This window comes from Coffea arabica, chromosome 11c (genome assembly GCF_036785885.1).
Source record: "Coffea arabica cultivar ET-39 chromosome 11c, Coffea Arabica ET-39 HiFi, whole genome shotgun sequence".
In the NCBI taxonomy this organism is placed as follows: domain Eukaryota; kingdom Viridiplantae; phylum Streptophyta; class Magnoliopsida; order Gentianales; family Rubiaceae; genus Coffea; species Coffea arabica.
The window spans coordinates 32,110,529-32,125,049 of NC_092330.1; the positions used below are offsets into that span (position 1 = coordinate 32,110,529).

Consider the following 14,521-nt stretch of genomic DNA (forward strand, 5'->3'; position numbering starts at 1 on the left):
AAAATGGAGTATGAAAATTTATTTCCATGTTAGCTTTAGGAAACAAAAATGACCATTTCGATGGGAGTGATAGCTATCTTAAATACTGGAACTTGCATAAATCTATCCTAATTCACGCAATCCTAGCTCACGTATGTTATGTGAAATTATACCATGTAGTTCACAAAGACTACGTATGAATATTGGAAAATTTTCAGAACCATCCTTGAGATTTTCGATATCACTTATATTCCTTGAGGTTCCGAAAAAGTCATCGACCTCTCTCTTCAGACCGTATCATTTAACAATTAGTGTCATCCAACAATACAACAATATTTTTAAAATAATCATTTAAGGATAGCGATGTATTTTTGTTCCAAATCTACCCTTTTGAGTTGTCTACCTTAAATTTTCAACCAAACTAATTTTTAATAGAAGCTTTACATAAACTTAAAAAGTTGAGGGCCCAGGGAAGGTGTTTAGTACAATAATAATTAAAACAATTTTGATGATTGTATCGATTTTGGTTTTTTTTTTTTTGTGGGTCTATATTGTTAGAATAATTAGGGAAATTTAACATAAGAAAGGCATAAGATGACAAAAAAAGTGACAAAAAGATATGTTTGAATACAAAAAAGAAATTTTAGACAGTCATTTCTTATCGATTTTGACTTTTTTCTCTTCCAATTCTTTAAATTTCTTTTTTGTTTTCTTTTTGCACCAATGATTGTCAGAATAACAAGACTAATTGAATATAAAGTTGGCATAAGAGGACTAAAAGTGAAGGGGGTATTTAAGTAAAAAAGTAATTATAACAATAGCCAATTTTTACAAATTTCAATGTTTTCTTTTTTTGCTTAAATAATGGCTAGAATATTGAGGGTAATTTAATATGAGGTTAGCCTAGGATCACAATAAGTAGGAAGGGGGCATTTAAAAGAAATAATAATTGTTCTAATACCCATTTTTTTAATGGATTGGTTTTTTCTCTTCCGTTTTTTTTTTTTTTTTGGCGGCCTAAATAGTTGTTAGAATAGCAAGGGTAAATTAATGTAATATTAACATATGAGAATTAAAAGTGGAAAGCAGAGATGCTTAAATGCAAAACTCATTGCTAAAATAACCTTTTTTTCTCTTCCACCATTTTTTTTCCTTGATAAATGTTAGAATAATGAGGCTGATTTAGTCTAAAGTCGGCATAAAAGGACTAAGAAATTTGAATGGGGGAGTGGGTTGGATTTAAGAGCAAAAATAATTGTTCCAACAGCCATTGTTCTTACTATTTTGATTTTTTTTCCCTAACAGTTGCTACAAAATTGTAAAAATAGCTGTTTTATTTCAGGGATTAGGGGTTTTGTCTTCCATATTTTTTGCCTAAAGAATTGGTGATATCATGAAGGTAATTTTGTCAATTCGTATACTATAATAGTCAATCTCTAACTCAAGGGGTAAGTAATATTTTTAAAATTTCCCACACGCCTCGTGATATTATCTTCAGAGAGATTTTTTAAATAATCCAATGTATATACCCCCCCCCCCCCCCCAAAACCCAACACACGTACACACACAAATGTAGACTGAAATAGAGCCACTTTTTAACTTTAAAGATTAGAATTCTACCTTTGGTAAGAAAGCGCGTTTAATAGAGCAACCAAACGTAGATTGAGGAGGAGCAAAACTCTCAGATATATATATGTGTATATAAATATAGAAAATCCACTGTCCAATATTTACATGATACGCAAGGGGAACGTATAACTTCAATCATTCCACAGCCTTCCCTTCCAAGAGACTCGAAAAGTCAGGAAATAGCAACAAAAGAAGGGATGCTACAAGATTACAGCAGTCAAATAACAGAGGCTTTTTGGCACAATTTTAGCCGCTGAGTCTGAACCTTGTCTTCATTCCCATGTAACTGATATCATGGAGTTAGCAAGCCCTGATGCCTCGAATGTTAAATCTATGTTGTAGTCCAAGGACTTGGACCCAGGGATAGCTTGTGTCAAGCGAAATGGCCTTGTCTTGGCTTCCTCCAGCTGAGAACAGCAGAATGACCACAGCAACTGAAACCACAGAAAAAGCAAAATAAGCAAAGAGCGGCTTCCAAATTGACAGCACTAAGAGCATTAAGTGAATTTCACTGTAGTTAGGTAAATGGAATGGACAGCATTTGAAATGACGTGCTCGTAAATAGCTAATCCTATATTAGAAGCAGGTAAAAAACCGGCGGCTCAAAACCCTATCAGTTGGTCACTTAATCATCATAAATCAGGACCGAAAAATTCTGCTTGTTATACAACTGGAAAAGTAGTACCGTATCCTTATAGTAGAACAAAACAAAAGCACAATCTCCTATTTGCCTTCAAATTGATGGCCTTCCACGACTTAAAATGACTGATCCTCACCATTTTTTACATTCAGCAAACCAAATCAACACATGAACATGGATGTATAAGGTCCCCGAAGGAGTGATAATAGTAAAATTACAACACTTCAGTACTACTAAGAGTATTGATCGAAATCTTACCTGAATTGGGTCAGACCGAAGAAAGTTCCTCTGAAGTCTGCGTCCATCAGGAAGCCTTACGCCAACCCTGCAGAGAAGATTCTTGTCACCCTTGGGTTCTTCAGGCAGTGGTGGATAAGCAGGGTTCTTGGTTAACAATGTTTGTGGTGATTCGTCAACATCATCAGCTTCCTTTTTATCCATATCTTTCACACCTTCCATTGAAGCAGCCAATGCCCGAAGCATATCCTCATCTTCTTCAGTCTCACCTGACATCCAAGAAAAATTCCGGTTCAATTTCCATTTGTCATCCTCAAGGCAGCATTTGGCAAAGTAAAATGAGTGCAATAGAAGTTTAAATGTACCCAAAATATGTCAAAGAGGATATTTAACCAAAAAAAAAAGGGACAACTAAGACAGGAATAATCAGTGGAAGAAGATGTTAGCAATTCAAAAATAATGGGGCACCTAAACTGAGCTTTCAAAGCTTCAAAAACAAATTAAAAGCCGCACCAATGACCTTTAAGCACCACATGGATATTTAATACCATGTCAAGCACAAAAAAAAAAATCATGAAAAATGTGATGATCATGTTGTTAAGTGAGTGTAAGTAGGTCTGCTTTAGAACAGTCAGAAAAGATATTCTGGAAATGCACGTTCAAAATTTGCTTTCCAAAAACAGCTTTCAATCACTAAAGCTTTTGTAGGATAAGAGCACTAGTCAATAATATCTCAGAAAGCTATTCTTAAAGGAGTTAATCAACAGTATCTCACAAAGCAACAAGAAGAATGTTTTCGTGCATATCTCATAGATATAGCAAAAACTATTTTACAGTTTAAGAGAAGCACTATTTCTAGGCCTTACAGTTGTGCCGCCTGAACAAAATGAATTGAACAATATTATGCAACAGCAGATAAACATTCTTTCTTAATACAAATAAACATAGTATGCTTATGCAAACTATTTCCATCGTTCTAAACACCATGCTGCTCAAAGACAGGATCAGGTTACTAACTCTAGCAGAAGAAGAATAAGTTTCACGACAGTGAGCAGTAACAATGGAGAAAGAGATCAACAAGATAGCGTTCAGGGGATTAGACAAGAAACAGAACAAAATAATAACCAACTAAACTTAATTCGTCATATCTATCTGCAAAAAAAATTAATCTCAAAAAAGCTAAAGGCAAATCTAACTGAAAAATCTTATGATGCATACTGCAATCCCGCTTTCATCACACAAAAATATAGGGGGAAAAGGGAAGCAAATGTTCCCCATCCAATCATGAAAGCAATAAAGTCTAAAAATCTAATAAGACAACTATATAGCTATATAAGATCCTAGAAAATTTTGCAAAACTAACCAAGGCTCAAGATAGGCTCTGTGTTAATTTTTGCGCAAAATAGCTATATTGGCAAACACTCTATACTAGTAAAACTCTAGAAAAGACTCCTAATTGAGATATACCAGCTTACAAATAGGCCAATTATCTTCAACCAAAAAAAAAAGTCCCTAACAGTAGCATGAGCACAACTATGGCAGTCTTTCATTTTAGATTTCCTCAAGCTCTTTTTTGACTGAATTAACTATTACTTTAATAATGTGTAGTAGTTTCATCCTTTAAAGCTACTGCTACTGCAGTTACAAAATCATACGGTCCTAGTAGCATGTCATCGTTATAAAAGAAATTCATTAAAGCAGAAGATTTCGAGGGAAAACCAACAAAGATCAACAGACCACTTTCTAAAGAATAAGAAATTCAAAAATACCAGCAAATATAACATGAAAATTCAAAGCAAGTACAAATGAATGAGTACAATAGCAAAAAAAACAACAATGATCGTTTTGACAATAGATATAGAAATTTGAAATGAACAGAAACCATAATTTCTGTTTTTTGTTGCACAAACAGTGATTTAATCAAAGTAGAGAAAGACTGAATGCAGTAGTAGATACTATATAGCATGGGGAAAAAACAGCCAAAAAAAGCTCAGAAAGTAATTGGTGAGAAAAAAGGATTTCAGGAACCTTGAACTCGGTGAGGACGAATGACAGGACTCTCTCTGGGCCGTTTATGAGATAGATTCACATGATGATCTGTTGGGCTACCATCCATAAAAGGTAAAAGATCCTACAGCAGTCAACAGAAATTTATTATAATTTTCATACTTAGAAACTATTAAAAGCAAAAAACATAAAAGGTTCTAGGCAGCAGAACATGATCTTTGTCTACAAACTACAAGCATGATTAATGTACCTCCAACAAAGTTTCTGGTTGAACCATTCCACGCCAAGAGCGCATTTTTTGACCCGTCACAGGGTCAATCACCATAACAACAGGAATAGAATCTAATTTGTAATAGGTGCAGACCTTACTGCCCTCTTCTGCATCATCATATACCTGTATATACGAATGACATCACAGAAAAAAAAGGTAATGGAAGAACCACAGCAATCACATTGAGTTTCCTAACTAATGAAGAAAAATAGAAGCGGTTTCACACAGGAAATCATTTTAAAGCTTGTTTAACCTCAATAACCAATAAATCACCTAAAGGAGTTTTCTACCTTTGACAGCTTCATTTCCTACATGGTGATTCATCAATCTCTGTTTCTGGAAAGCAACGCTAGTGATACCTTGTCTAGTGGAAAGAAAATATCCAACTTTTTTTTATTAGCTTAATCCTGAGTGCCTTGTCTAGTGGTCATGATACCAATTACACTAGTGATTGACATCCTTTACATAAAGGTGTTAGATGGGATAACGCTCCTCAAAAGCTAAAAAGTGAAATATCAGATTATAGAACTATTCAAAATTAAAAAAACTTGAATGTCCCCTATATTTAATTAATGCCACATCTGACCTAGAAACAGAATCTCCTCTCCCTAATAAAAATGGCATCATGAACATAGTCAAACAAGCAAAAAAAAGGGTGAAAGCATGGAAAATACCTCTGAAAAATCGAATGATTTCTAGTAGCATCGAAATAAACACTTGCACATTTAATTAAACAAAAAACCACCGCACATGCACATACATACAACATTTGATGTTGATTGACAGAGATTAAGACAGATGTAAATATGTCATTTGTTAATGAAGAACTTGTAATACAAGAGTCTGAGAGGTACACAAATTTTATACAGAACAAACTTTTTACGAGGAAGAAGAAAAACACACCTGCCAGAAGATGAAATTACTTTTAATAGTTTGAGCAACAGCTTCATTGGCCCATGTATCACGATTGAGCTTTAAAAGAAGTAAATAGCAAAATTGGTGGAAGTCAGCCCACATAAAAGAACTGGTTGAAGAAGAACAGAGAGTAAGGAGGATGCTAAGTGAGATCAGAAAAATCTACCATATGCGAGCTGAATTCCCTCGTAGATTGCAAATTTACCAAAAGCCATTTGTTCTGTGATCTAGCAGCATCTTTTGCCTGCAAAACAAAAAAAGAACATAGTTAACATCAATATAAAATACAGAAACCACAATCCATTACAATCAATTCAGACATGCAATATTCTTATAAATATAAATCAGGAAGAATAAAGGATCACATTTCCACAACAAAGCGCCTCACTAAAAGTCCAACAAGAATTAGTCAGGTTGCAATGAAGATTCGTGTGAGGATTTGTTAAGAAAAATTAAAGAACGAGGAGGAGATAGAGAAGAAGAATGATCCGACCACCTAACAAATAAAAGACTGCTAAGAATAAATCTTCCAAAACCCCAAAAAAAAAATTTCATCTTGAATAAGGACTGTAACTACATCTGGATGTTGTGAGAATTGTTTATTGTGATTCCAGAAAAAATTTGCCCATCGAGAAGATAGCCTTAAATACAAGAATCACCATTGCAGTTGAATACAGGGTGGGCTTTAATCAATTACAGAAGTAGCAGGCATCATTCCAATCTTAAACTTGCCAAGTGTACCAGTTACCTAGAGCTCCAGATGAAGAAACGAAAATTCAGCTATTCGATAAGTTAATCACAGCTATCCTTTAGTGGAGCTCTTTGATGAAACACAGTGTACTAAAAATAAACTGCACAAGTTAAAAAAAAAATGATTGCAAACCTAGGTGCCTCCTGTCATAACAGCTTTACCTTCCCAAACAATAAGTCAAACCATACTTGGTCTGTAGTTATAAGCTTGCCAATTAAAACACTTTTAGTAATTCCATTCCCTGTTTTCAGAGTTACAAGATCTCCAAAACTATTGTCAGATTCCATGGCAAAGGTTTAACCTCAAAATTTTAAGTGGTGATACAAACGAACTACAGCATAAATATGCCAGAGGAAATACCCAAACTGCCATCAATGAGGACATGAGGTATACAGGTGCCTCACATGGTAAAATGGAATTCTCCTTGTCATACCCCAAACTTATACCCCCTTCCCAGGGGACCCTTTTTCCATTCTGAATTGAATAGTTATCTCCCTTATTTCATGGACTCATCCCAACAAAAGGACTGCGCTGGGTGATCAATGACTCTAATACAAACCAAGAAGCTTGATAGCACAAATTCAGGAATCTTGAACAATAATATTGCAAAGGTCCAGGAATACACAGAGACTTTCAACCATTCAATCACAACCTCCAGTTTACTACCCTCTTTCTTCATATATCCTTAGAAATCTACCAGTCTTTGCAGGCGCTGACTAACAACATTCCAGAAGCTTCAAGAGGAAGGGGACCAGAGACTCAATCCTAGATCCTATCAAAACACATACAGATGATCATATTCACTATGCAAAAATTGCCTAAAGAAAATTTGAACTCTATCAGCTCATTTAATATTACTTGAGAACTCTCCTGTCCAACGACAAGTCGAAAAACAATTCATTGCTCTCTGAAGTTTGACCTCCTTGAGCTCACCTTTATTCCCTTCACAGATGGGGTATATGTTGTTCCTAAACTCTATAATAAAGTTAGAATCCTGGTGATCAATTTGACCAACACATTCCATTAGTGCATTCTCCGGTCTGTTCCACTTGGCCACAAATAAGAAATACTCACAATTGTATAATTAGTTAAACCACTGAAACACCTTTACAAAAGCTTTAGGGAAATGATAAGAGGTCTAGAAAGTTAAACAATTTAAGGAGCTCGAAAATATTAAAAAAGAAAGAGGACCCCAAGAAAATCAAAAAAAGAATCAACAGAAAAAACACTTATTCAGCCAAAAAACTGCAGGGCTCTTCCAAATTAAGCCATTTACCTTTTCAAAGGATCCCTGGTACATCAAAGCAAATGGAGGACGATATAACGAAGCAAGATTATATTGAGACTTGTCCACAGTAGATGCAGAACCATTCTCTGTTTCCCAGACACCAGGTCGTTTCAATTCCTCCTCAAAATTGCGGAAGGGAACTACTGCACGAGCTTCATGAGATGAACCCCCCATTCTTGACGCACTTCAAAAAATGAAAAGGGAGGAAAAAAAAGTTTTATAGCGACAAAAAAAGTAACTAAACAACAAAACACATGCTAAAGTAATTAACCTCATTTTGATCAAGTCTGTTTCACAAAAATTCAGTCCCAAAGGAGGGCATTCGCATAGTACCATAATCTCTCAAATTCTGGTTGACTAACAGAGGTTCACTATATAACATCCATAATTCAGTCTTGTCTTCAAAAATGAAGCACGATTACTTTTAAGATTGAATATATCCGAAATGCTCTTCCACAACAATTGCAAATAAATGTTTTAAGAACAACTGAATCTGGAGAGAAGGAAATTAGATAAAATGTAATCCCTCTTCCCACAAAAGTATTTTAGGTATCTGTAATACAAAATACCTCTTCACATAAAAGCATGAGGAACAATCATCCATGAGGTTATCTACATCACTAACACAGCTCAAAAGAAGAAAATAGTGCATATGCTAAAATTAACAGCTCTTAACATTCAACTATTCCAGGAAAAGCACACCGAATGCCAGGAATCAGGACATACCCAAAAAGCATTGTGTTGTCATAGAGTACATCCCTTATTACAGGTAAAGGTGGCCGTACATCATCTCCATCACCTTGTCTTATATTTTGATCTTCCAAGTCTGTTCTTGTTCCACTGTAATAAGCCATGTTGTAAAAGAAATGCATTAGACTGATGTATAATTTCTTTATGGTTTGGGAGATGCTAATTTCTACATTCAGTCTCCACAATTTTGAAGCTTTCCAAAAAATTTATCCATCCTCAGAAAACAAGTAGAAACGAGAAGAGGATAAAAAAAGAAGACACAGAAACAATAGAAGGACAATCTAGCCATATAAATTTTTTTTCACCTCCTCAAGCTTGGATCATCCAAGGGTAAATCACTTTCCAACTGTGGAGATTGTGCAGATGATGCTGCCGCCCCACCCTCATTTCCTATATAGAAAAGCTGAATAGCTTCGTCAAGCTTCCAACTTGTGGCCTGCAGCAGGGAATATTGACTATCAAAATTTTCACATAATCAGAAAGCAAACTTTCCAACAGTTAGAAACAAGGAAAAAAGTCATCCACCTTTACATGAGGATGTATCTGAGGAAGTACAACTCTTCAAGATTTATTTTTGAAAGGCTTAAAGGTGGATTACATGAGAATGTTTGACCTTTTATTTAATCCACCTTTAAAGGAAGTACAACTCAAAAAAGTACTCTTAAATAAAAGGTCAAACATTCTAAATTTGTTAACCATTGATATATATGGACCCCCCAAAGTTTGGCTCCCTGACTAAAACAATAGCAAATAATTCTCAAAGACGTTGAAGGCCAAAGCCTCCTCTTCAAAGTTTACCACAACTGCAAATCACTACTTCAAGTAGCACTCAATAGAAAAAAGATAATAACTACTGAGTCTAGTTTACAAAGAGATCAAATTCAGATCACAAATAAGAACAAGAAGTTCACAATGAAAAAAGCTAGGACTCCAACATCAAGACAGAATTTTTAAGAGGGACCAAACTCTTTAAGTTTTATACTTAACAATAGATTTTCAAGTTAATCATTCATGTGAACTTTACACTGCAGAATGTATTCGTATTTTCAAAATTTGTTAGAGATGCAATTAAAGGCCCAGCCTGGTTAAATTATGATAACAGGATATGTTCTTTTACGTGCAGCAAATACTATTCATTAGATTCAACTCCTCCATGTTTAAGCCAATTTAACATACTCAAATTTGCTTCACAAATCAATGCAGTTACAACTACAAACTATACTTCAACAACTTATTTCCACATTTAAAACCAATGCCTCCAATGCCAAAAATAAATCTTGAAGGAAAAAGCTGTACAGCAGTCAACATTTAGAAAAAAAATACTGTAAATGTATTTTGAAAGACTTACAGACTTTACCTCTAAATGTCCATAAGTTTCTTTAACAAATTTATTGACCTTAAATGTCTCTTAAATTGCAGCAGTAAAATGCCACTGTAAGAATAACAAATACTGCACCAGATTTTCAACATAATGACTGAGCTCAACAATTGCTTTAAATCTTCCATGTGTTTCTTCCTTACTAAAAAATATTAAGCTTTGCTTCTACATTTTAGAGTTAATATTTTTCATCTATGTTATGTGCACTCAAGATTGGGTGTGAGGTGTCAATCTGTTTACTGGTATGCAACATGACACATATTACAGGCAGCGAAGTTAGCAAAAATTCTATATTGCTTGGGAACAAAGTTTGTGAATGAAGTAACTGTTGGTCCATGCAACAAAGAAGAATTGTTATTCTATATGCACGGGTGCTTCTCATGTTTGATGGAAGTAGGAAGGAAATTCCCAGTAACTGAAGCAGCCAAAAAGCAACATTGGTGCATCTCCCTTTTATATATAAAGTGAAATATTGTGTATCATCGTTGAAAACTTTTAAAAGGGGTATGTAAGACAGTAAATTATCAAATGAAGTACTCAAGTTTTTCATCATTTTATATTTAAAATATAAGAAGTTCATCATCCACGCATTTAACAAGGAGTACATATTGCCACCTATCATGTTTCAAAAACAAAATCCTACACTTCCTGCCTGTCCATCTTACCTTTTTTCACAAACTCTGTTACAAAGGACAAGCAGGATTAGCTATTGCATTGCCTCAATTCTAAGAAGCTAAGGCAAAGTCTGCTGTCTTTTTAGCTAGATATAACCGATAGAACTTTACGGTTGCTTTTATCAGCTTGATGAGGAATTTCCAGAGCTATCAAGTAAAACTACATACACTGTCCAAGGAAAGGGAGGAAAAAAAAAAAAGGAAGACCTCAAACATCCCAGTTTGTCTATCTAAGTGAAAGGCATCTTGCTTTATTTCAAAACAATTGCATTCAAAGTAGAACTTTACGGTTTCTTTTATCAGCTTGATGAGGAATTTCCAGAGCTATCATAAAACTATATACACTGTCCAAGGAAAGAGAGAAAAAAAAAAAGGAAGACCTCAAACATCCCAGTTTTATTTCTCAAGGAAATCCAGAATTCTCATCACGTTTCATTTTTCCTAGTGCTAAAAAGACTACCTTTTTACTGCATTAATGGGACAAGCCAGCATAAGTGCCACAAATATTCTGCGACCATTAGAAACTTCTAATATAGCAAAACACCATCTTGATAAATGGCACAACAGAAAAGAACCATACTCTTAAACCCTCTGTTATCTCAATCCTTATCCAATCCCACAATTCTTTCTCCAAAACCCCAAAAAATAATAACAAAAATAGATATTCTTCTTATAATGTATTGATTTGAACCCCGTAAGCGGGACCATGCATATCGCCACTAGAAGCAGAACCCCATATTTCTATTATAACATACAACAAATCAGACTTTGCAGGTTTATCTTAGCTGCAACCTTCATAAGTTATTCTCGAATAACTGTCAAATTGAGATAATCAGCTTCTAAGCTTTTCAATCAATTAACTATTTTTGCTCAAATTATCTTCTTCATATCATTCATCATCATCAAATAGATACAAGTACCGAAAACAGTTCAGACCTTTTACACTAACGAAATATCACTAGAAACAAAAAAAAAAAATCAACATATTTTCAGCCAAAAAGGAAACAATTATAGCAACAAAAATCAACAATGCGAATTCAATAAATCATCAGATCCGCAAGATAAACCCTAAGCGAGAGAGGGAGTGTGTATATCCGACCTGAAGAAATTGACGAGCGGTATCGGCAGTTTGGCCGACGGCGATTTCCAGAAACGAAGAGACTAAGCTCTGCTGATCGGCCGGAGATAAAACTCCGTCCATCGTTTTTACTTTTTTTTTTTGTTTAATAAAGTATACTGAGTTTTTCTCTCTCGCAAACTTATTAAGCTTGAAAGGGGAAAGAAAGGGACCTTGTAGAGGGACTGAGGATATATCACATTTAATTCCTTTTCCAAATCATTTTTCCCTTTCAAGCTCTTTTTCTTGGGGAATAAGAAGTTAAGTCCTTATCTGAATGGAATTTGGAAATTGGGAGAATTAGGGAAGAAGCCTGCTGCCCAAAGAGGTTTTTTATTTTTCTTTTTTTGCGATGGGATAATTATAATTAATGTTACTGGATTTTAGGCCAAATTACGCATCAAACCCTGAGACTTTTTTTCAGGGGAAAAAAAAACCTTGTGACTTGATAAAACTAAAATCGTAACAAGAAGACAACTATCAGGTCTAGGGGGGTGGTTATGGAGCAAGTAACCAGTCCATTTACAATTTTACTAACCCTAATCGCAAATAGCGATTGTCCCCAGGGCTTTGGTCTGGTAGTAGTAGCCTAGTTAAGTGAGTACCACTGTTAAGGATCGAATTCTCGATGAAACAACTCACACAAGACACGGTTTGGACAGATTGGTGTGTGACACATGTGAATTAGTTGGTGATTCAAGATAATAAATTAAATTAACAAAGAAAATAATACAATAGTTGTTTAAATTAATGAGAGTATATTTTGAACAATTTTTTCGTTTTCTCTACTTCTTGAAAACTATTAATTCACTTTCTATTAAAGATATCAAATTGTTTCACAACCAAATGTGTAAGTTCTAAACAATTAAAAATTAAAAAAAAATTAGAGTGGTGAAGTGGATAGAATTTAGGGATAATTGCAGAAACCTTCCCTGAGGTTTCTAATATTTGCACTGACCTCCCCTGTGGTTTGAAAAATTATACTAACCTCCCCTAAAGTTACTAATCCTTTACAAATTCCGTCCAAACAATTAAAATATTGTTTTAGGGAGTGAAATTAGAATTTTTTACCAAATTTGTCCTTTGTATTATATGTCCAATGAATGAAAAAATATTACAAATTAATTAACAATTAATAAACTTTAAAGAGTATAATTTATAGGCAAATACGCATTACCTATTTAAAGTATCGGCTCTTTATGGATATTTTACTTCCAAACATTTAATTTAATACAAATATTTAAGCTCAAATACATATTTGTATTTACTTTCAAATATTTAATTTTTGTTAAATACAAAAACTACCAATCTCTCTTCCGTAAAAATATTAATATAATACTTTTTCAATTTTAGTTACAAATATTTATGTATTTAACATAAATTAAATGATTTAAAATAAAATACCCATAAAGAGCCAATACTTTACTCATGTAATGGATGAAAGCCATGAAGAATTAATACATTATGGGCCATTTCTTTTTTTAAAAAAATATTTAATTTATATTAAATAAATAACCTACCGATTTCCTTTTTGCAAGAATATTACTGTAACATTTTTTGAATTTTACTTAAAAATATTGATATATTTATCATAAATTAAATGTTTGAAAGTAAAATATTCGTAAAAAATCGGTACTTTATTTATATTAAATAAATAACCTATCGATTTCTTTTTTACAAGAATATTACTATAACAATTTTTGAATTTTACTTACAAATGTTGATATATTTATCATAAATTAAATATTTGAAAGTAAAATACCCGTAAAAAGCCGGTACTTTGTCAGGATCAAGCGCTTACCATTGCACCAAAAGCTATAGCTATTAGTAAAAACGCAACTTTATTTCCTTAACCACAATGGCAGCGCAAAGCACCGTACCACTCTCGGTCAGCATGAGGGGTTGCACCCCTGGGTGTCATGGGCTAGGCGGTTAGTCCCTTCGAGCCAGGATCTGAAGGATGTTGCTGATTATGTCAACATACTTTAAATGAGTAATGCGTGTTTGCCCATAAATTATACTCCTTAAAGTTTATTAATTGTTAATTGATTTATAGTACTTTGTCATTCATTGGACATGTAGTACAAAGGACAAATTTGGTAAAAAAATTCTGATTTCACTTCCTAAAATAATATTTTAATCCTTTGGACTGAATTTGTAAAAGATTAGTAACCTCAGGGGAGATTAGTGTAATTTTTCAAACCACAAGGGAGGTCAGTGCAAATGTCAGAAACCTCAGGGGAGGTTTCTGCAATTATCCCTAGAATTTATGAGAAAGGAAAAGAAATTTTGAAGAAAGACAAAAAAAAATAAAGTAGTAGAATAAATAAAATTAGTGGCATCAAATGTGGGAAGCAAAAAAAGGTAAATGGAAGATGCGGTTAAATATACAAATTTATAAGTTGTGAAGATAAAATATTTAATGACATGGGGCTCATAACTTAAATTATTAGTAAATGACTAAATAATTATTGTTTAGATTTGATACTGGTTATCTTAACTAACCTTATACATATGCAGGTAGGTTTAGGTAATCACAATTTTTAAAAATTGAAAATCATACTCTAACCTAATTTTTCAAGTAATTTTGAGTAACCTAAATATTTTAAAAATTATGATTGGTTACTCTTTTTTCGATTTGGACCAATTCGATTTTCTCGATTACCCGCTTTTTCGATTCTTTCTGAACACCTATAATCAAACCCCAGAACATAAACATAAACGTCCTAGGTTCAAATCTCATCTTCCTCCATTTCCGTTTCTTAAATCCTATCTTACCTATATATATATATATATATATATATATATATATATATATATATATATATATATATATATATATATGATGTCACACATGTTTCCCACTTAGCTAGAGGACGATCGGA

At 33.7% G+C, this 14,521-nt stretch overlaps 1 protein-coding gene across 1 annotated transcript; it reads right to left on the bottom strand.

Moving 5' to 3' along the window:
- Positions 1 to 1,641: 1,641 nt before the first annotated feature.
- LOC113717118 (plant UBX domain-containing protein 7-like) lies at positions 1,642 to 11,915 on the bottom strand. The gene is made up of 10 exons (XM_027241777.2): positions 11,619 to 11,915; positions 8,773 to 8,903; positions 8,444 to 8,557; positions 7,706 to 7,901; positions 5,845 to 5,922; positions 5,667 to 5,735; positions 4,743 to 4,886; positions 4,514 to 4,616; positions 2,507 to 2,754; positions 1,642 to 2,042 (listed from the first exon to the last, which is right to left on the bottom strand). The coding sequence occupies exons 1-10, from the start codon at positions 11,718 to 11,720 to the stop codon at positions 1,881 to 1,883; spliced, it is 1,347 nt and encodes a 448-aa protein (XP_027097578.1). The 5' UTR covers positions 11,721 to 11,915; the 3' UTR covers positions 1,642 to 1,880.
- Positions 11,916 to 14,521: the final 2,606 nt, after the last annotated feature.

Excerpts from the sequence above, each read along its gene's own strand:
- LOC113717118 (XM_027241777.2), bottom strand. The coding sequence starts at position 11,720 with ATGGACGGAGTTTTATCTCCGGCCGATCAGCAGAGCTTAGTCTCTTCG. Across the intron at positions 8,904-11,618 it reads CCGCTCGTCAATTTCTTCAG|GCCACAAGTTGGAAGCTTGA; the intron begins GTCGGATATACA and ends TCCCTGCTGCAG. Across the intron at positions 5,923-7,705 it reads ACCAGGGATCCTTTGAAAAG|GCAAAAGATGCTGCTAGATC; the intron begins GTAAATGGCTTA and ends TTTGTTTTGCAG.